Source organism: Myotis lucifugus, unplaced genomic scaffold, assembly GCF_000147115.1.
Source record: "Myotis lucifugus unplaced genomic scaffold, Myoluc2.0 scaffold_54, whole genome shotgun sequence".
Lineage (NCBI taxonomy): Eukaryota > Metazoa > Chordata > Mammalia > Chiroptera > Vespertilionidae > Myotis > Myotis lucifugus.
The window spans coordinates 5,377,831-5,400,681 of record NW_005871102.1 but is presented as its reverse complement, the minus strand read 5'-3'; the positions used below and the strand labels follow the sequence as shown (position 1 = coordinate 5,400,681).

At 35.7% G+C, this 22,851-nt stretch overlaps 1 protein-coding gene across 6 annotated transcripts in view; it reads right to left on the bottom strand.

Moving 5' to 3' along the window:
- The window catches only part of XPR1 (xenotropic and polytropic retrovirus receptor 1), a 110,040-nt gene that overhangs the window by 25,082 nt on the left and 62,107 nt on the right, over positions 1-22,851 (bottom strand). For 3 of the 6 annotated variants that reach the window (XM_014456067.2, XM_014456068.2, XM_023754006.1), the window contains 7 exons: positions 17,980-18,129; positions 17,555-17,638; positions 16,237-16,318; positions 10,759-10,949; positions 10,384-10,563; positions 6,297-6,468; positions 4,964-5,158 (listed from right to left, as the gene is read on the bottom strand). In XM_014456067.2, the coding sequence (XP_014311553.1) occupies positions 4,964-5,158; positions 6,297-6,468; positions 10,384-10,563; positions 10,759-10,949; positions 16,237-16,318; positions 17,555-17,638; positions 17,980-18,129 (1,054 nt within the window). Of the gene's footprint in view, positions 1-4,963; positions 5,159-6,296; positions 6,469-10,383; positions 10,564-10,758; positions 10,950-16,236; positions 16,319-17,554; positions 17,639-17,979; positions 18,130-21,652; positions 21,877-22,851 lie in introns of all 6 variants that reach the window. The other 3 variants (XM_006088972.3, XM_023754004.1, XM_023754005.1) reach the window with 2 other exon arrangements.

Genomic DNA, 22,851 nt, shown 5'->3' with positions numbered 1-22,851 from the left:
GCTTTTCCTTGCCAAAGCCAAAAAACCTCAAGGACACACAAAAACCATTTAAAACACTCTTCCAATCCCAAATCCAACAAAAACTTGTAGGAGTTGGCATCAGATTTAGGCTTGTAATAAAATGTGAATTATTAAAATATGGAGATTGGCTGCTAACTAAATCTTTGCTTGGCTAAACCTTTGCTTCTAAATCAATGATGGAAAAGAAAATATACTGAAATGTTTAAAATGTGTTTCATTCTTACTGCAACAAGTGAGGGCTACCTGCAATATTATCATACACAGACTCCCTAAATGGGCCTAAACCACCTTCCTCACGTTTTAAAAAATTATTCTAGGTACAGAGTTCATTTTTGTGCCTCTGCTTTTACAAATTATGCAGATAAACTAAGACATATCTTTTTTGCTGCTGTTGTCCATCTTCACCTGAGGATATTTTCCTATTGATTTTTAGAGAGAGTGGAAGGGAGGAGGAGAAATAGAGAGAAAGAAAAACATCGATGTGAGAGAGACACATCGATTGGTTGCTCCCACATGTGTCCCGACTGGGGCTGGGGATCGACCTACAACTTTACATGACCTTGACCGGAATCAAATCCACGACCTATCCACTGAGCCAAACTGGCTAAGGCAAACTAAGACATGTCTTTGAAAAATACCTTAAAAATTCCCTGATGCTGTTACTATGGTACCTCCTGTGGGCTAGTTCTCTGAAAAGACTCAGAGTTTGAACAAGGTTACTTCACCATCTTCTACCCTTCCCCCATCATAAAACTTATCCTTTGCAATAATAGCGCATACACAATAGAAAAAAGATCTACCTCATTAACCATTCAGATTCTATTCTTTTGGCCCAATAATTATTTCCAAAATTTATGTTTTCTCCTGCCTTTTCTCTTAGAATACTGCCCAAGAAAACAACAGAAATCAAATGCTACTTTTGATCATCACTCAATGTTAAATTTTCTGTCATTGGTCCCTCTGAGTTGTCTTTTCAAATTTCCCCCCTCTGTTTTAGGCTTTTTTTGGGGGCGGGAAGTAGTGATATAAATATTTAATATGTAGCAACTACAAAAAGTGTTTTTCTTTAAATTTAGGGATATGATTAAGATATATAACCAATGGCCTGTCTAAAAAATGCTTGTGTCTTAAAAAAATTTGACTGGGGCATGTGAATCAAGTTCAGTGAGTAAACATGTGTTACTTGTACCAAAAGCCAAATACATTCCTAATTGATACTTGCCCCATACAAGCCCCCCACCCAAGGTGATCATAAGGGTTTCTTTTAGAAAGACTTGACACACATATGCCAACTTTATACAGCAAAGATAACTGTATTTCATTTAATGATAAATTCCAATTATGTAGCAACTTAGAGTACATAAAGTGATTTCAAGTGAATTACCACCTTATTTAATCCTTACAAATGGTTAAGTACACCAAATAGACATTATTATTTATACTTTAATGGTGTGGTTTTGTCTGGGGAGAGAAAAAAACAAACAGCCTTAGGCCAAAGATGAACAGAAATACTTCCAACACTCACAAATTGCAAGGCCTTGGGCAAAACACATAATGGAATAACTGGAATCCTCCTTAATTCAATATAAACAATAGGATATAGCTTAACCTCTGGGAAGTCGGCTCTGTACTTCCTATCCTGAAACCTAAAGGCTGGGTTAGGGACTTGTGCTGTACTGTATGTAGGCTGTTCAGTTACCTTGCTTATCTCTTTACCCTTTATTTTAATGTCTTTTAAAAAATTATTATCATGGTAAAAAATACATAAGCATAAAATTTACCATCTTAACCATTTCTAAGGTGTGCAGTTCAGAAGTTTTATGTACAATCACATTGTCGTGCAACCAATTTATCCTTTCACTTGATTATTTCTCCTACTAGATTATAAATTCTTAAGGGGAAGAATTTGTTTTGTTTGTAGCTCTATTTTTAGTGCCTAGCACAACCTGACTCATAGCATACTCTCAATAATATTAAATGGTGCTTGCTCAACCTCTCTCTCTATGCACCACCTACCCACCCAACTTAGAATTGAAAAGTGAGATGTTTACACAGGAGTATATCTAACTATGCTCATTTTAAGTCAGAACTTTTTCTGATAGGGCCAACTGGTTTTCTAATTAGGGTAGTAGTATATGGCAGATATTCTCCATAAATTGGATGAGTAGAACCTGCAATTCCGAGGCTTGTTTTCAAAAATACATTTAAAAGTAATTAATCAAAAAATGCTGCATTGACAAACATTACTGAAATTAATAATATTTTTATTTTCCTAATTGATCTTGAGTATGTCTGGCTAACGAGAGGGTCTCTAAAATTAAATATCATATGATTGATCCTACTCAAACTTTTTAGTATACTGTCCAGAAACAGAAAGTAAATGACTCTAGTGACTAGTTAGCAAATCCTTTTTTATTCAGTTTATGTTCAATTCCTTACTTTATTCAGTTTATTTTCAACAAAAAATCTTTGAGAGATCACTAAAAATAGTTATTGATGATATACTACTATGCAACTTTTTTGGTCATAAAACTCAGGATTTGTTAAAAAAACACTGATATTGTAACAACAAAACTTTCATTCTCATATGTATACCTATGTTAACAAAGTTTCTCAGAGTTTACTTATATAAAAACTGAAAAATGCAATAGTAATAAGTAATATAAATTTCTCTCATATAGAGATTTTATGTGTAACAATCATTAAAATTTGTAATACATTTATAATGTTATTTTGATCAACTATAGATAATAATCAGGGCAATGAAAATTATAAAAGAGGAAGAAAAAATATTTAATTTCTATATACATGTCAGACAAAATTCATTAATGCATAAAAATATATTACATTAAAGTTCAGTGGGAAACAGATATAAAATTTTTAACTATTTAAAAAGTTGCTGCCAAAACCGGTTTGGCTCAGTGGATAGAGCGTCGGCCTGCGAACTGAAGGGTCCCAGGTTCGATTCCGGTCAAGGGCATGTACCTTGCTTGCGGGCACATCCCTAGTAGGAGATGTGTAGGAGGCAGCTGATCGATGTTTCTCTCTCATTGATGTTTCTAACTCTCTATCTCTCTCCCTTCCTCTCTGTAAAAAATCAATAAAATATATTTTTAAAAAAATAGTTGCTTCATTTTAAAAAAGAAGTCATGGTAAGTATTATGCTTCTATATTTAAATTACTTGGATACATTTAATAGAAACATTTAGCAGTTTTGTTTTAAAAGTACACTGGAAACTACATTTTTTTGTTATTATTTAAACTTAAGATAAAAAATTTCAGGTGTAAACTTAAAAATATCCAAGAAGTACTATAGTTTAAATAATAATTATTTAAAATAATAAAATAAAATTAAAGTTTAAAAAATTATTTGAAGGGGTACACGAGCAAAAAAAGTCTGAAGACCATAATACTATACAAACTACTGTTTCTAGCCTTAGGTTTTTAGATTTAGAGTGTTTGCAAATTTAAGGAATTCAGCTTTTCAGTACTATTTTTATCCAGAATGGGAAAAAAGTAAAGGGTTCTTGAGTCATACAGTACTACTTATCAAATTAGTTGCCTGATTTACAAATTCTCTAGTAATAACCTCTAGTAAAAACTAAATCATGATGCATGCCTGAACTGAGTAATAGCATTCCTCATCAAGAACTAAAATTATAAGAGTTTTGAAAAGGTGTTTCTCTCATTGAGGTACTTAAATTCTCATCTAACAAGAGAGCCTACACAGTAGTAAAGGTTATTGGCTGCATTACCAATAGGACTGTAATCACAGAATCTACTGCAAAAACTAGAAGTATGTTACCCGACTGTTGTGGCTCAGTGGTTGAGTGTTGGCCCAAGAACCAGGAGGTCACAGGTTTGATTCCCGGTTAGGGCACATGCCTGGGTTGCAGGTTCAATTCCCAGTAGGGGGCATGCAGGAGGCAGCAGATGGAATCAAAGTTTCTATCTCTCAATCCCTCTCCCTTCCTTTCTCTGAATCAATAAAAATATATTTTTTAAAAAACTTTTTTTTAAGTGCAACTATGACATAAAGTGTTCTGGGGACCAAATTGCAAGCCTTACAAAAAACAAAAAACACCACCTTAATCTTTCATTACCATTAGACACACTTTAGATAAGTAGCAATTCTAAAACACTAAGGCTCCTAAAATACAATGTCTCAAAAAAAAAAAAAATCACTGAAAAAATTTTACAAAAAAATTTATCAAACTATTTAAAAAGAATGGTAATAATTTCAATTAGTAACATTTCTTTACCATCAATTGATGAGAGAATGCAGGCTCTAAGGGTGGGCTGATACTTATTTAAATAGACAAAGGAAGAATACATTTTAGTAAAAGGAAGCAAGATCTTTGATAGATTGTTTTTCAAAAAAGGTTAAAAATTCAAAAGCCGTGACTGCATGTGGCTCAGAACTAAAAGCTTTTTTCTCCTCCCAACAGAAGAGCAGTCTCAAGTAATAACTGGTTGCCATGGAGATAGGAAACTAGAGAGATCAGAGAACTCAATTTGCAGTTAAATGGGCTGGAAACACTCCTTACAACTTGGTGAAGGAAAGTGATTAAAAACATACATGATTGCCAGAGGGACTCTTTTCCACCTAGCATTTCCCAACCTCATTAATGAACAAGTCTAAAAAAACAAATGAAAACCAAAGGTGTTCATATAGACTGAACCCATTAAACATAATTCAGGATTTCAAATGTTATCACAAATCCTTCTATTCCAGATGACTTTGATTCTTTTTAATGGTACTTGTTAGTAAATATTGGAATGAGACTAAAATTATGTTCAAGAACAAATTCGTATAGCTGAGGGGACTAGAACTTCAGTGTAAAAAAACACGACAACTGGAAAAGCATGCAGAGGAAGGAACAGATTCAAGTAGTAAAAATAAGGTTTTTTAAAAATCTCTTCAGAGTCAGTCACAGAATACCTTTATGAGTGCTGTAAAGGGCTGCAAATGTCACCATGAAGAAAGTTGTAGAGTATTTCCCAGCATTAACTAAATGAGGAAAGGCCCTTTTTGTGTCTCGGTATCGGCGTAGGCACTGGATGAAGCGGAGCCAAGCAGGAATGCACTGAACAATGGCCCGAACACCATATGTATATTTGTGGCAAATTTCTAGGTCTGTGAAGATTTCAAAGAAGAAAAGATTACAATAAAAAAATAACTTGTTCACATCATTTAGTCATATGCTATAACCACTAGCAAGTCCATGAAAGCAAAGAGCCTGGGTTTCAGAATCACTTTCTTCTTTGCAACTATTTTAGTATTAAACTTTTTAGTGGTAAGGAATCCTAGGAGAGAAGGTAAAATACTTAGGAAGGACCTAGTGGGAAAACCCACCCTCACAGGTTTCTGACTATCTCTTCTGGAATCACTTTCTTTGGAGTGTGGTAAAACCATAATAAAATTAGAAGTTGAGTATATTAGTCAAACAGAAAAAAAAAATTAGCTCTGTATCTCAAACACCTGGAAAACGTACAAATATCACTGGTAACTCCAGTCAATTTCATGAACTCCAAACCATTATAATATATCTACTATAGGTTATTCATGCACCTGTACTCTTTTTTTTAAACTAAGAGCAAAGTTTGTATTAGTAAATGAGAAGGAATTGATAAATCAATTTTTCTTCAAATTCTGGGGATGTGATCAACCTACAATACAGTTGTCATCTACTGGCAATCAATGAAAATGTGTTGGCACTGGCTTCATTAATTTTTGTTAGTCAGATGGTACATAAGGTATCTAAATTTGGTGTTTGTTATTAAGGCAAAATTCCTTAATAGCTTGAACTCTTGGTATAAACTAAGAGTGGGAAAAAGAGCCAGAAGAAAAACAAGATTCCCAGTAAGATTAAAAAAAAAAATAAACTAATGACTATCTCAAAGCACTCGATCCAATTCTAAATAATAATATTTTTTGATCATTAAAAAAAGCAATACCATGATGGCAATTGTTGGCACTAAAGCATTTGTGATATAAGTACCAATGTACTAGGACTTTTTTTTTTAAGTTTTAGAATTCTTTAAGTGTAAGTTGTAAATCTCTTGGCAAATGTATGGCTAAAATCATAACATAATTTAAGAGCCAAAGTATATCAGATAAAGAGATTGCTAAAAAAGTGCCAAGTACATTTAATTAAGTTTGTAACATTATTGGATGAGTTTTCACGATGATCTTAAATGTCTTAGTTATCATTCCCAATATTTCTTGGTGTACTTTGGCAGTTCAGTAGTGTGGATGTGCATTCATACTCTACCTTTTGAATTATTTGGCAACAGGCCCCCACTTTCATCCCATTTGAGCTCAAAACTGTAGAAGCAGATCATATATTCCAGGTCCATCAGTATCACTGACAGGCTGTTCAGCTGATCAGCCAGCCAGAAATCAGCAAAGCCTACCTTATGGAAGGGGGCTGTAAATACTCGAAACTGGGAGAAAGGGGAAAAAAAATTGAAACACAGAGAAATAAGAAAATTCATATTAAATTTCTCTAATTCAGGTGTGACCACCCAACGTGATTACTTTAGCTCAGCGGTTCTCAACCTGTGGGTCGCGACCCCTTTGGGGGTTGAATGACCCTTTCACAGGGCTCGCCTAAGACCATTGGAAAACACATATATAATTACATATTTTTTTTGTGATTAATCACTATGCTTTAATTATGTTCAATTTGTAACAATGAAAATACATCCTGCATATCAGATATTTACATTACGATTCATAACAGTAGCAAAATTACAGTTATGAAGTAGCAACGAAAATAATTTTATGGTTGGGGGTCACCACAATATGAGGAACTGTATTAAAGGGTCGTGGCATTAAGAAGGTTGAGAACCACTGCTTTAGCTGATAAAATGGAAACCAATGAACCAATCACAAACACAGGGACCTGGCAACAGTGGCAAGGTTGAGAATTAGAAGTGAAGGGAATGAGTTGAATGCATAACAAAGAAAGGAAATAAAGCTGGGAGGGCAAGAATAGCTACAGTTAGAAAATAGAGAGCAGAGAGATGTGAAGAGTTGAAGTCGAAAGCAGAGAGTGGCAGAAGGTAGAAGCACTGATAGAATGTCTAACATTAGGCTCTAAGGTAAATTTTGCAGGAGATCCATGTGTTATGATTATTTCTGGAATATTCTCCCATCTTAGCTGGAATGGGAACTTTGCTAAATGAACACGAAGCTCTCCTTTGCCTATGAAGTATCAATAGAAAGGGAAAGATGCCGAAACTGGTTTGGCTCAATGGATAGAGCGTCGGCCTGCGGACTGAGGGGTCCCAGGTTCGATTCCGGTCAGGGGCATGTGCCTGGGTTTCGGGCGCATCCCCAGTGGGAGATGTGCAGGGGGCGGCTGATCGATGTTTCTCTCCCATCGATGTTTCTGGCTCTCTATCTCTCTCCCTTCCTCTCTGTAAAAAATCAATAAAATATATTTTAAAAAAAAGAAAAAAAAAAGAAAGGGAAAGATGGTGCATCTCATTGTTTGAAGCATGCCTTCTTCTCTAACCAAAGTCACTTTCATTTCACTAATGTCATGGTGATGACTGTAGTTTTATGTTAGGATGAGGCTTTAAAAAGAGCTATATCAGAGAAATATAACTAGGGTGGAAACATTCTTGTAAATCTGCTAGAAATAAGTCTAAGAGTAAGTTTTCTCAGATTTGAATTTAAGTAAGTTGACAGGTCAATTAATATTAAAATTATCTATAAAAATTTTCTTGGTAACAATTATTACAAATATAACAAATCACAATGCTTCCTTCTGTATTTTAATGCTTCTGATAGTACATTTTATTCTATTATTTCTTCTAATTATATTACCATTGCCAACCTATTCCATCAACAAGTCCTCATTTATTAGTACATAGCAGATGTATATATAGATAAATGACTACTCAATGGGGAATCATTCTGCTAATAAGAGTAACTTGTCATGCATGAATTACAGCTTACTATTTAAACAAACAATGATGCACTAGGGGAAATGCTCACTTAACATAATGTACACAACTATATTACTTTGTTATTGCAATGAGACAGTCATATTAATACCTGAGTTTTCTGAGTCTTTCAAACTTCATTTCAAAATAATTATATAGAGATTTCACAGTAATTGAGGCAGGGAATAATAGATGTTTATAATCTCAAAGTTATATCCTTGTAACTAGAAGAATACTACATTTTTTAATGCAAATAACAGTTATAAAACTCCACAAAATCTAGTAATAAAATGACAATCTCAAAATAAGAAAGGTAATCCTATATAATAAAAGGCTAATATGCAAATAGACCGAACGGCAGAACTACTAGTCGCTATGACGCACACTGACTACCAGCGGGCAGATGCTCAATGCAGGAGCTGCCCCCTGGTGGTGAGTTCCCACAGGGGGAGTGCTGCTTAGCCAGAAGCAGGGCTCACAGCTGGTGAGTACAGCAGCAGTGGCAGGAGTCTCTCCCACCTCCACAGCAGTCAGACATCCCCTGAGGGCTCCCAGACTGCAAGAGGGTGCAGGCCAGGCTCAGGGACCTCCCCCTACGCCCCCCCATGCGAATTTCACGCACCAGGCCTCTAGTCTAATAATATTGTACTAACTGGAAATTATTTTAGTATAGATTTCAAGAGGGAGAAAAATGGCTCACATTTCCCCCCTTTATTGTTGAAAGTATTACAGATATCCCCCTTTGTTTGTTTGTTTGTTTGTTTTCACCACTGACCCCCTCCACCACACATCCTCAAATATTTATCTTTTAAAAAATATTCTAGATCAGTGGTCGCCAACCACTGGTCCGTGGACTACTGGTGGTCCATGAAGTCTGAAAGGTTGGAGACCGCTAGTTTAAGGAAACCTTTGGAGTAGCGGTCGTCAACTGGTGGTTCGCGGACCACTAGCTGGTCTGAGGCCCGAAAGGTTGGTGACCACTATTCTAGATGATGATAAAACCTATTAATGGTAATGACATACTTATAACTTATCAAAATACTCTTATACATCTAAGTTCCATACTCAGAATTCAAACCCAAAATTAAGCCTAATGGTGCTATACTTAAAGAAAATTATTTGCTCTTTTATTTACATTTAATAAAATTGGAGAAAAAGAGGGAGGTTCTCAATTTGTGATAAAAATTCAATTCTAGTGGGAAAAGAAATAAGAAATACAAATTTAAAAAAATCAGATCCAGGTGCCTCCTCCAAAAAAAAAAAAAAAATCAACTAATTTTGGGAGCAAAAATCAAGGAGATTTAGCCATTTTCTTTTCCTGATTGCTATTAATACTCATCTATATTCAAACATAGGTTGCTTTTTATTTGTTGAATGCTTATTATACTTTTTAAATAGGAAGGCCATACTTTATGTCTTTAGATTTTTAAAAAGTTTAGTTAATGCTATATGTAGGAAAGTTTATTGCTACGAATAAAAACAAAAAAATCTAACCCTAAAGGGCATACAAAAAAAACACACACACAAAAAGTACAGTTTTCAAGCAAGTATAGTTTATCAAGTGAAAAAAAAAGTGAGGCAATAATTATGGGACTTCTGAAAGTATGTATGGAGAATGGTCAATTTAATTATTAATCTTTATTCTTCTGTTAGTTGTAATTCATAATCTAAGAAATAATTATATGAAAGCATCCCCAATTGATTTTCAGTATAGAGCTGGTTTAATTTAGGAGTAAGCATAAGTACCTTCCCAGAGCTAACTTTACACTATCACCAAAAAAATATAGCTACCATTTCTGCATATCCTAATACTATATTCTATATCCTAATACTGAGACTACATGATTTTGCAATCATTAAGAAATACATAAAGTGGAAGAAGAAATGAAATTTATTTAAACAAAAATTAAAGTCAGCTTCTCAAATTAAACTTGGTGACCTGGCAAGATATTTCTATTGCTTTTAGAGAACCAATCTTTCATAAAATAAAAATGGTAGACTACTTACATCAATTTAACAGGAAAATAACAATTTTATCACTTTTTAAGAGAAGGAAATTTATAGCATTCTACATATTACCAGAGCTGATTAAATAATGAAGTAACTAAATTAATCATGAACTATTATTAATTAGCAAAATCATTTCAATATCTGGACACTTCATATTCCATTTTCAGAAGGAAAAATGCACTTGTGCTTTTGCCAAGAGGCTGCACTGTATAACATCAGGTGTACCAGTCATATTGCATTCTTTGACTCTGGAGCTGGGGCGCCACTCACACAGATTACAATGTGAACTGTGCTTATGCAGCTGTGCAATAAAGCAGCCTGGGTTTCATCCTGGAGGAAGCCAATGACAAATACAGTATACGTCTCTAAAAATGATACACAAATTTTTGGACTTACCAGCAGTTTAAGCAGCCAAAACCGGGATTTATAGTAGAAAGTTTTGGTGGGGTTGATAAGAAAGAAAAACATAAATCCATAAAGGGCAAGTGGGTACACATATGTGGGGATGACACTAATTGGAGCAAAGAAGCATGCCAGAAGGCTCAGGCACCACAATATCCCAAGGAATCCAGCAATCTGATAAAAAATGGAAGAGACAAAAATTTTATTTTTGTCATTACTCAGAATCTCTTAAATAAAACAAATGGAAGAAAAATGTTTAGTTATTAAGTCAGTAGTCCTCTTTAAGAAGGTGGATTTCAGTGCCCACCAAACCAACTATACAGCTAATGCAAATTATATTTGTAGGACTTTATATCTTGCTTTGATTACCTCAAAGAGATGCTGATGAGACAAATTGCTTCTTGGATTAAGTTCAAAGATGAGCACATGATTTACTCCAGCCTGTCTCCAACCGTACGTGTTGATGCCCAGTAGGAAAAGGAATTCAATGAGAAGGAAGCCACCCCGATAGATTCTTATCAAGGGCCATATACTTCTATCTGTTTCAAGTTTAAATATAGCTGAAAGAATATAAATTAATTAGTTAGAATATTCATAATGTCCCCTTTATTGTCTTTTTTCTTAATTCTCAATGATATTGCTCTGGCATAGAAATTTTTATTTTTATTTTCTTTTATTTTATTTTATTTTTTAATATATTTTATTGGTTTTTTACAGAGAGGAAGGGAGAGAGATAGAGAGTTAGAAACATCGACCAGCTGCCTCCTGCACATCTCCCACTGGGGATGTGCCCGCAACCCAGGTACATGCCCTTGACCGGAATCGAACCTGGGACCCTTCAGTCCGCAGGCCGACGCTCTATCCACTGAGCCAAACCGGTTCCGGCGAATTTTTATAAACAAACATAAATCTAGATTATCTCAAGAGCCTGTAAATTTGCTTCTAGGTTCTTTCCCATCTTCATTTCACTCTGCAAAATCCCACCAGAATAATTTTCCTAAAATTTGACTATTAGCATGTTAGTTCACCATTCCATTAGTTTCTTAGATTAGAGAACCAAGGTAAAATAGTTTAGAACTACTATAACATCAGTTCTGTCAGCTGGAGATTTCTGACATGACACAACTTCTTTGGTTTGGTTTTGTCCATCATTAAAGTGGATATGTAATACCTACCTCACAGAATTGCTGTGAAAATTAAAGGAAATAGTACACAGGATGGTAATGTGAAAATTGAAGTGATATAAATGACAGCAGTTAATACTTATAGAATGATTATAATGTGCTAAGGATTGTTCCCAGTATCTTTACATATAATAACTCATCTAATCCTCAATGGCTCTGTGAGTTAAAAACTATTATTGCTATTTGATTGATGAGAAAACTAGAGCAGTGACAGGTTAGGTAATTTTCTAAGGGTTAATAATCTAGTATAGGGCAGAGTCAGGATTTTAACTCAGTTTTGCTTCAAAGCCCACACTCTTAACCACTACATTCTATTGTCCATATAAATGTTTGGTATCACTATTATTCTATAGCTCTTTAATAACATTCAAATACTTTAGCCTCCCAATTCAAGTTCTCCACAATCTGATTTCCAATTCATTTTTCCCAAACTTATCTCATAGTACCCCTAAACATTTTATTTTTTATTTTAAATATATTTTATTGATTTTTTTTTTTTTTACAGAGAGGAAGGGAGAGAGACAGAGAGTCAGAAACATCGATGAGAGAGAAACATCGATCAGCTGCCTCCTGCACATCTCCCACTGGGGATGTGCCCGCAACCCAAGTACATGCCCTTGACCGGAATCGAACCTGAGACCCTTCAGTCCGCAGGCTGATGCTCTATCCACTGAGCCAAACCGGTTTCGGCAGCATTTTAATTCTTATCATTTTATTATCCTTTTAACAAGTTCATGTTTCACATTCGCTTATGTTGCTCCTTATACATAAAATGGCCTTGCTCTTTCCAAAAATTCAAATTCTACTTATTATTTAAGAGCCAGATCCTCATCTGTTCAGAAATTCATTGAACGAATGTTTCATTTTGAGCCTACTATGTGCCAAACATTTCAATTTGGCTAATAATTTCTCAATTTTTCGAAATAACTATAAAATGTACTAGTAGTACCATACATTTAATATTTAATTATATACTACCTTATACACTTAATATAAATAATCATTTATTATTTAACTTTGTATTCTCTATAGTACATAGCACATGTGATAATTTAAAAATACAGAGTGAATAAAGCTTTGCTTCGGAGTCAAATACAATAAACCAGATTTCAAATCCTAGCTACACTAGGGCAAATAATTTAATTTTTCTAAATCCCAGTTTCCTTGTCAATGGGGGTAATACCTATTCTTAAAAGTTTAAGATGATTATTTGTGAACGACATATATTAAATGACTAAAACAAAGTTTGGCCAATTTTGAGTATTCAGTATACATCAGTTTCTTTTTCCTTTTACTTGAGAAAACTTCATTTTTTCCTTAATTTGACAAATATTTATTAGGTGTTTTATAGCACCTCCTCCTATGCCCAATCTAAGAGCTGGGGATTCAGTAATGAACAACAGACAAAATACCTGTCTCCAGAAACTTCTATTCTGTATAATATCAGATAGTGATTTTTTTCTTTGAAAAAAAAAATGTAGGGTAAGGAGATAAAGAATGATGTTAGGTGATATTTCAGGTAGGGTGGTCAAGAAAACCTCTCAGGATGTGACATTTGTAGGCCATTTGCATTTCCTTAAGGAAACAGGGAATGAATAATGTGAATATCTGAAGAGATAGAGCTCCAAGTGAAAGGAAAGTAAGAGTCCTACAACAGGTGTGAGCCTGGCGTGCTCCAGGAACAGGAAGAAGACCGAGGCCACTATGATTGGAATAAATGAAAGTTAAAGTGGTAAAAAGATAGCCAGGGAAAGATCAGGTCGGACTTTGAAGTACTTTGTCAAGATTTAGGCTTTTACTCTGATGTATGAAGTCAATGAATTTTACACATAAGTGACATAACCAGATTGATAATTTCAATGGGCTACTCTAACTGTTATGTGAAAAATAGACTGCAAAGAAACAAGTATGTTCTTACCATATCAAATTAAGGTTATTAGGAATCTATAAGAGAAGTTTAAAAAATCTAAACAGGTAATTTTTCATCTTCATGAAAGTAAAAATACATAAATTTCAGAAAAAATTATTACATATCAGGTCATGTCCCTTTGAGAAACTACAGAAATTATGCACACAGTTTTTTTGATGTAAATGTTTGAAAAAGAATCATGCTTGTACATGCATTACTACTGTTGTGTTTCTCTTTCAACACTGTTATCTTTTAAGCACCCGCTGGGAGATAAATAAGGATAGACAGCTGGCTTTAACTATATTTACCTTGCCTCTCCCCATACAAACACAAAGATCAAACAAAGAAGGGCTCTGAGGTGAGAGAACATAATACACAACACTAAATGCATAAACCACACAGTAAAAACAACTCCGAGTGTCTCACAAAAACTTAATCTATATTTACGAAAGAAAGAAAAAACCCTTCAACTTGTCCCTGAATTTTAAAAAACTTCTTTTCAATTCATTCACATAAAATGAATAAAGACATTTATTTATTCTTATGTCTTATTTAATGATGATGATAATACCATGTACAACTTGGGAATAAAAGAAAAAATTCCACATACAAATGACTAAGGTTTACCCTATAGAAAAAACAACTCCCAACACACACACCATGTATACTGATGTAGTGCTTCACATCCAAAAACATGTTTTACTTACATTTCTTAGCTGAATTCTATGAACTGACCTCAAGCTATATTTTCATTCTTATCACCTAATAATACGCTTCTTTACCCTAGCTGAATATATCACTTCTCTCCTTCATAACTCCCTCCCTCCTCCTACACCCCATCCTCTACCCTGGCCAACTAAAATGAAAATCTCTGCTTATCTGTCTCCTCTTGAAATGTCTCCCATTCCATCAATGTCCAGTATAAATTTCATTTCTAAATGAAAGAATGTATGTATGCTTATATATCACTTAATTTCATCTTGGTCCTTTCTCTTCCATCCATTCAAACTTCCACCAACATTTTTTAATATTGTCCCTACTATGTCTCAGGCAGTGTTCTAGGTGCTGGAGATACAACGGTGAACAGGAGAAATAAATGGCCAAGCATCAGGGAACTTACATTCCAGTGGGAAAACAGATATCAAGAAACATAAATATGAACTATTACGCCATGTACTTACAAGTGCTCTGAAGAAAACTAATGTAGGCTAAAGGGACAGAACAAGCTATTTTAGAGGTGATCAGGAAAGGCCTTCCTGGGGGAGGTGGCATTTGAATAGCGAGTATATGAATGAAGTGAGGAAGTAAGCATAGACAATTCGGGGAAGAGCCTTTTAGGCAATTGCAAGGGCCTGTAGATGGGAATGAGCTCGGAGTGTTCAAAGAATAGTGACAACACAAGAGTGACTGAAAACAGAGTGAAACTGGATGTGGGAAGGATGACAGGATGTAAAGCCAGAAAGGCCCAGAGGGGCGAGATCCTGTAGGGTTTTATAGACCATAATATGAAATTTCAATTATGTTGTGAGAAGCCATTACTGGGTTTTGAAGAGGAGACTGATATGATCTAACTTATTTTTTTTTTTAAAAAAGACCATGGTAGCTACAAGGAGGCAAAAGTGGCTGAAGGGAGACAAGTTTAGAAGGCCACTGCAATATATTAAGGATGGCACTGGTAGAGGTGGCCAGATTCAGAATATATTTTGAATACAGAGCAATACAGAGAAATGACGAGGGAAAAGAAAGGCTAAAGGTTTTTGGCCTGAGAAACTGATGAAAGGTATTGATATATAATAGAAGAGAAAGTATATTTGAGGGTAAAAAGAAATTTGTCCATGTAATTTTGAGATGCCTATTTGACATCCAAGTAACCAATTAGCGTTCAGAGAAAAGAGTATATCTACTTGGGAGTCACTAGTATATACATGATATTTATGCCCATAGGTTTGAAGAAGATTGCCTTATTCAAATACATGTAGACAGAGAAAGAGATGTGAGGATTGAGCCCAGTAGTATTTCCCAACATTTAGATGTCACAAGGAAAAAGAAAAAAACAGCTAGCAAAGGAGACTGGGAAAGAACTGCCAGCTAAGTATAATAGAAAAACCAGCAGAGTATGGTTTCTCAGCAAAATCAATTGAAGAAAAAGTTTTAAGAAGGAGTGATTGACAATGTCAAGTGCTTCTGTTGGGAGGTTTAGTAAGATTGTGCCTCTGTTGCTGTAATATCATTTCTTGATGTTGGGAATGCACTTGCTTCTAGCAATTCCTTCTACTTCTTTCTAAGTTTTAACTTCTATAGAATAGGAAATTATACAACCACGCTTCTTAAAATTCTATGTAAAGTAATTGTAAATAGATTCTGGAAAAGATGTGAAAGAGTGTCCAAAAAGCAAAGTAAATAAATCAGTACATAATTTGTAATATCTTATTTATTCTCATCTGTGATCAAGGTAGCTGAGGTTCTTGATGACTGAACACTGAAAAAGTGTGAAGAAATTGTACATAAACACTGAAAAATAATGGAGAATAAGAAGTCATCAACTAGTAATCTTTTAAAGGATAATAACGAAGGGAAAAACAAACCAAAACAAATGACTTTCTCCACCCCCACTTATTTATAAGAACAAGAAATTTAGCCTTAACAGATTTCTCTTTCAGTAGCTTTAGTAGTTTGGTAGTAGCTTTGACAGAAGAACAGAATATGACATATGTACTTGTAAAAATAATTTAATTCAATATTTAAACTACTTACCGGCAAGCACAAGGGTAACATTCAGTACAATGAATATTCCACAAAATAAGCCAACTCTAAAAGTAGTCCATGCTGGTGCAGGCTGTGGACAGAAAAACAGAATTTGGGGTGTAGGGCAAAATATTAAGTACATTTAGTGTATGCTGTCATAAATCAGTAACATGAACCTCAAAGTTCTATCAGGAAAATAAAAATATTTTATGATTTGAATTTTTAGAAATCTGAACCAGAGAATCATCCCTCATCATTCTATAATACCAGTACAGAGATGCCAATTATCTGAATTCTTTTACAGAAATCTGAGTCACTAAATAAACATTATAATTTTAGGTATCAGATTATATATACTCTGATTTTCTTATAGAAGAGATTTAGTGTAATTTAGAAGTCTTGAACATCTTTTTGTCATACTTACATCTAAATATTTCATATTTTAATTATAAATAGCATTATTTTTAAAATTTGAATTTCCAATTGTACATGATGGTATGTAGAAATATAATTGATTTTTATATATTGATCTTGGATTCAGCAACTTTGCTAAACTCACTTACTAGTTCTAGTAGTTAATCTATATTCATTAGATTTTGAGGTCATCATGTCATGAGCAATAAAAATACCCCATCAGTTTTACTTCTTTCTTTCTAATCTGAATGTCTCTTATTTCTTTTTCTTATATGACTGTACTGGCTATAAGCTCCAGTACAATGTTGAAGAGAAGTGGATATCTTTTTTTGTTCTTAGTTAGGAAGAAAGCATTCAGTGTTTTACCATTAAGTATGATATTAGTTGTAGGTTTTTCATAAATGTCTTTTATTAGAATGAAATAAGAAAGCTCTGTTATTGATTTCTATTACATTGTGGTCAGAGAACATACTTGCTATGATTTAAATCCTTTTTAGTTTATTGAAACTTGTTTTATGACACAGAAGATAATTTTTTTTGCTATAATGAATATAATTTAATAAATGCTTTTTTTAGGTGTAACTATTACATTTTGGATGAAGTTGTATAGTAGCCCAGCACATCTGACACCCCAATCATCAAATACACATCTCATCTTTTGGTATGATCACAAAGTTAGCATGTCAATAAAAATAAACAAGAGAAATATAGGATAAGAAGAGGTAGGTGGGAAGACATTATAATTCATTATGAAGTGAGATCTGGTATCTAATTTTTAAATTAAAAAAAAGTATTAACTACTTAAACATTTTGAAACATTTTTTAAAGTAATGAAATAGGTATATTTTATCAGCTAAACAGATTGTATTAATTATTCAATTGGCAAAACCAAATAACTGGGAAAAATACTAACCTGAGCAGCTCCCAAAGGGGGAACACGTAAACGCTTCATAGCTTTTTGTCTGTCACCATCTTCAAGTTCATTGGTCACTACAGCCTAGAAAGACACATTATTAAATTTTTTAATCCTTCCCCCAACAATATGTTTATTGATTTTAGAGAGAGTAAGGGGGGGAGGGAGAGAGAGAAGGAGAGAGAAACACTATTGTGAGAGAGAAACATTGATCAGCTGCCTCCTGTTTGAACCCTAACAGGGGATTGAACCTGCAACCAGGCATGTGCCCTGCCTGACCAGGAATCGATCAGGCGACCTCTTGGTTCCTGGGTCAATGCTCAACTGCTGAGCCACTTTGACTAGGCAAAAGGAAGAATTACTTCATTAAAAGTGAAACATGTAACATACTGAAAATATTTGGTATATGAGTGAGATTACTGTACCTCGGTTTCAGAGATGAGCTGATTGATTTTCTTGCATGTATAAAATGGGGCCACTTCCACATGAGCTACTCGCCAATCTGCTCCACGAGATGTTTCCAGGATCTTGTCATGCTTTTTAAGGATTTTTCGAAACCCTGTAAAATTCAGATTCTACAGAAAGAAGTGAGAAATACTACTATAATTTCCAGCACCATAAAAGATGAAAAGTAATAAGCACTATGTGTAGACAGAGCTTACCAAGGGAAATGGCAATGTTTTCATGAAAGCATTTACTGAAAGGATAAGACTCTTCTTTATTTTATTTATTCATTTCAAGATAGTATGTTATCAGTAATAAAAAGAAACCCTAAATATAAACCCTATTATTTCTATTTCAAGTAAATTAATGGAAGTTCTAAACTCAAAACATTTTTATTTCCATTTTCTTATGAACAATTGTTCTCAAAATAGCTACTTTATATTATTTTGATTCTTTGATTAAAAGAATATTTTCAGAAAATATTTCAGATTTATCATGCACTGAATACATTTATAAGTTCTCTGCTGTTTGAAGGACTGGTATAGGTATGCATTTCTCCCCTCCTCCTGTGCAAGCATGTACAAACTAGCATGGAAAATCAAAGATTACCTATTTCTCTTAACTTTCATTTTGCTTTCATACATTCTCAGTTAAGGGAAGGGAATGCAAAGAAGAATCAGTAGTAATGAAGTGATCACTCTTATAGGGTTTAGCTGATAATGGATGGAAGCTGGTATTTTTCCTCCATTTCTACATCAAAATCCTACTTTTCTACATTCTCAAATTCTGTTGTTTGATCAACATACAACAAAAGCAGGAAACCATGGGTTTGCAAGGTTCTTTAAACTAGAGGTCTCCCAAATTTTCTGAACACATATCCCCATTAATAAAAAAAAAAAAAAATGAACACTCACTCCAAACTAAGTCTTTGCTTGTTTGCTTATAATTTTTTTCTCATACTTTAATGAATCATCTTAAATTTTCCTTGGGGTGCATACACCATGACTTGAAGACTGCATTCCATCAATTTTTCTTTCTCCTGATTCTCAAAATAAATGTCTTCTTATAGAATAAACAACCCTCAAAGAATAGAGGATAAATCAAAACTTTTATAATTTACAACTAGTTTTGTTTTCCCAAGGAGCTTTTTATAATGACTCCAAACAAAAGCTTCTAGGAAAGTTAAAAAAATTTAACAAGGGTATTTCTCTGCAACACACAAGCATAAATAATAAATTATGAGATATAAGAAAGAAAAAATACATTTTTAAAAACCTTTCCCTAAGGATATTTTTATTGGTTTTAGAGAGAGAAGAAGGGAGAAAGAGGGAGAGGGGCCATGGATTGTTTGCCTCCTCATGCCCTGACAGGGGATTGAACCTGCAACCTTTTTGGAGTATAGGACAATGCTCCAACCAACTGAGCCACCCAGGCAGGGCCATTTTTTTTTCTTTTTAAAAATAAATTATAAAGCCTATGAATAAATTGCAAGGGAAAGTAATTTCCTATCAGATATATCTTATATAATTATTTTCTATTCCTCTAAAATTATTTCCCAACTGTATGGTTCTTTCAGTGATAAAAAAATTAAACCACCAAAGAAGAAAGCAGAATTATAAAAGGGAAAGATAGAAATAAATACATGCATTAACAACTTAGATCACTGCAGATATGAGACTACACTGACTTTTTATATTAAAACTAGAGGCCTGGTGCACAAAATTCGTGCATGGGGGAGGGAGGATCCCCTAAGCCCACCTTGCACCCTCTCCAATCCAGGACCCCTCAGGGGATGTCTGATTGCTGGTTTAGGCCCAATCCTAGAAATCAGGCCTAAACTGGCAGTCAGACATCCCTCTCACAATCCTAGACTGCTGGCTCCTAATTGCTCACCTACCTGCCTGCCTAATCACCCCTCACTGCCCCCCCCCCGCCCCCGCCAGCCTGATCACCCCTAACTGCCTCTGCCTGCCGGCCTGATTGTCCCCAACTGCCCCCTCCCACCGGCCTGGTTGCCCCCAACTGCCCCACTCTGCCGGCCTGGTCGCCCCACGCAGCCAGCCTGCTGCTCAGTCGTTTGGTCACCCCTCACTAACCCCCCTGCTGGCCTGGTCACCCCACACAGCCTGCTGCTTGGTCGTTTGGTCGCCCCTCACCAACCCCCCTGCTGTCCTGGTCACCGCACGCAGCCTGCTGCTCAGTCATTTGGTCACCCCTCACTAACCCCCCTGCCAGTCTGGTTGCCCCACGCAGCCTGTTCGGTCGTCCGTTCGGTTGCGATGGTTGCTTAGGCTTTTATATAGATAGATACCAGTATTTATACCTAGTAATACTTTTATTATATAACGTTTGGTTCTTATCTATAATAAAAGGGTAATATGCTAATTAGACCGGACGTCATTCCGGACGCCCTTCCTGACAAAGCTGGGGCCAGAGGGAAGCCAGCCTGGGTCCCAGGTGCCTGCAGGCAGCCGGAGAAGAGAAGCAGCCCGGGTCCCAGGTACCTGTGGGCGGCTGGAGGAGGGAAGCAGCCCAGGTCCCAGGTGCCTGTGGGTGGCCGGAGGAGGTAAGCAGCCCAGGTCCCAAGTGCCTGTGGGCGGCTGGAGGAGGGAAGCAGCCCGGGTCCCGGGTGCCTGTGGGCGGCCAGAGGAGGGAAGCAGCCTGGGTCCTGGGTGCCAGAGGGAATCTGGTGCCAGCAGCCGGGGGAAGGAAAGCCTACTCTTGCACAAATTTTCATGCATTGGGCCTCTAGTATATATATGATCCTATAATGATCATAACCACTGATTAGAAGTAATAATCACAAGAATAAAATGAAAAAAGTACAGTGCATAAGATCTCTCTAAAAATGAGGGGGGGAAAGATGAGGGAGATGCTTTGCCTAATTTAAATGTTTATTATTAAATGAATCATCTGTTTTTCGGTAAATTCCTTATAGATTTAACTATATAAACAAATCTATAATTACAAATGAATAAATGCCCTGTATTTCCAAAATTTCACATAGATGGTAGCTCGATTTTTCAGACTGGATTTTTAAAATATTAAGTGATATGGTAGCTTAGATGTTCAGTCTGTATACACATTTGCTGTGACAATTTCTTTTTTCACCAGATTAAAAAAAAAAGTTATATCGCAGCCTGTGGATAATAAAACTGAAAGGATTCTTAGTGGCAAGTTAAAAAGTTAGTATCTTTTATATTGTTAGTGTTAATTGGAAAGTTAACTGTCTAATTGCAGTTATGAAAACTTTGCTGTAGTTTTGCAAGAATATAGAAGCTTTTACATAGCCAGCAATGGTTGGGTAGACATACATTATTTCTGATTTCTACTCATTAGGGCTGGAAATACCTCTAAATATAGGAAGCAAACTATTAGTCCTTGAGTCAAGGGCTACTCCTGAATATTGTACAAAAAGGTTTTAGAAAACGGATCTTCAAAAATAGAAGTCTTATTAACACTACTTTACAACCTCTGGTAACATGGTTTTAGCCAGTAAGAACATCAGAAATCTCAGTAAGCACCTAAAGAATAATGGCATGCTAAAGATTTCCCTTTTTGGATTGGCCCATTAGTATAGTTCAAGGTAATTCCATTTATTATAATTTCTCAACTATTTAAAAGTTTCATTCTCCAGGGTAAGAATCTAAGTACCTGATAGTTCTGCAGCAGGATAAGACTGAGGTAGAACTCGCTGAAGGCCAGTTTAAGGTCTTTAATATTCCTATGTTGCACACGTTCTTCATGGGACAGATGGAAGACTGGCTTTCTGCGCTGTCGCAGCGTAGTAACACCAGTGCTTTCTTTCTGCGCATCCAGTGATGACTGAAGCTCATTCTGAAGTGTAGCAAACCTGCGCTGAGCCTCTGCGAGCTTTTCTATAAGAAATAAAACAGAATTGTCCAATCATCAAGATCAAAATGGTTGTGAAAGTTCTTACTGACTTGTCTGGATTTTTTCTAATCATTCTAATTTGTTTCCCTAAAATTTCTAGAGAAAAAGTTACATGTAATATTTAGAACTGGATAGGAAAAAAATGTTTTGGTACAACACCCTCTTTTCATCTACCCTACATTTCCTTTCCTACAAAATCTCAAATGTACCCTTACTTTTGACAAATGAAGATACAGAATTTTAAAAGCCACTATATGAAAGAATGCAAAAACGGTACAACCACATTGTAATTTGGAAAAGTTTGGAAGTTCTCAAAAGTTAAATATAGCTACCTTAAGATCCAGCAATTCCACTCCTACATATATATACCCAAGAGAACTGAAAACACATGTTCACACAAAAACGTATGCACATACACAAACTAGTATTCAGAATAGTGAAAAAGTAGCCCTAGTTGGTTTTGCTCAGTCGTTAGAATGTTCAGCACGTGGAGTGAAGGGTCTCGGGTTCAATTCTGGTCAAGGGCACGTACCTCAGTTGCAGGCTTGATCCCTGGCCCCAGTAGAGCTGCATGCAAGAGGCAACCAATCAATGTGTCTCTCTCACATCGATGTTTCTTTCTCTCTCTCTCCCCTCCCTTCCAGTCTCTCTAAAAAATATCCTTGGGTGAGGATTAACCAAAAAAAGAGAGAGAGAGAGAGAGAGAGAGAAATAACCCAAATATCCATTAATTGATGGATAGGCAAATATGGTATACTAGAGGCCCGGTGCACAAATTCATGCACCAGTGGGGTCCCTCGGCCTGGCCTATGGGATCGGGCTGAAACCGGCTCTCCAACATCCCCCGGAGGGGTTCCGGATTATGAGAGGGCGCAGGCCAGGCCGAGGGGCCCCCTGGTGTATGATCGGGGTTGGGGAGGAACGCGGGAGGTTGGCCAGCCGGGGAGGGACCACGAGAG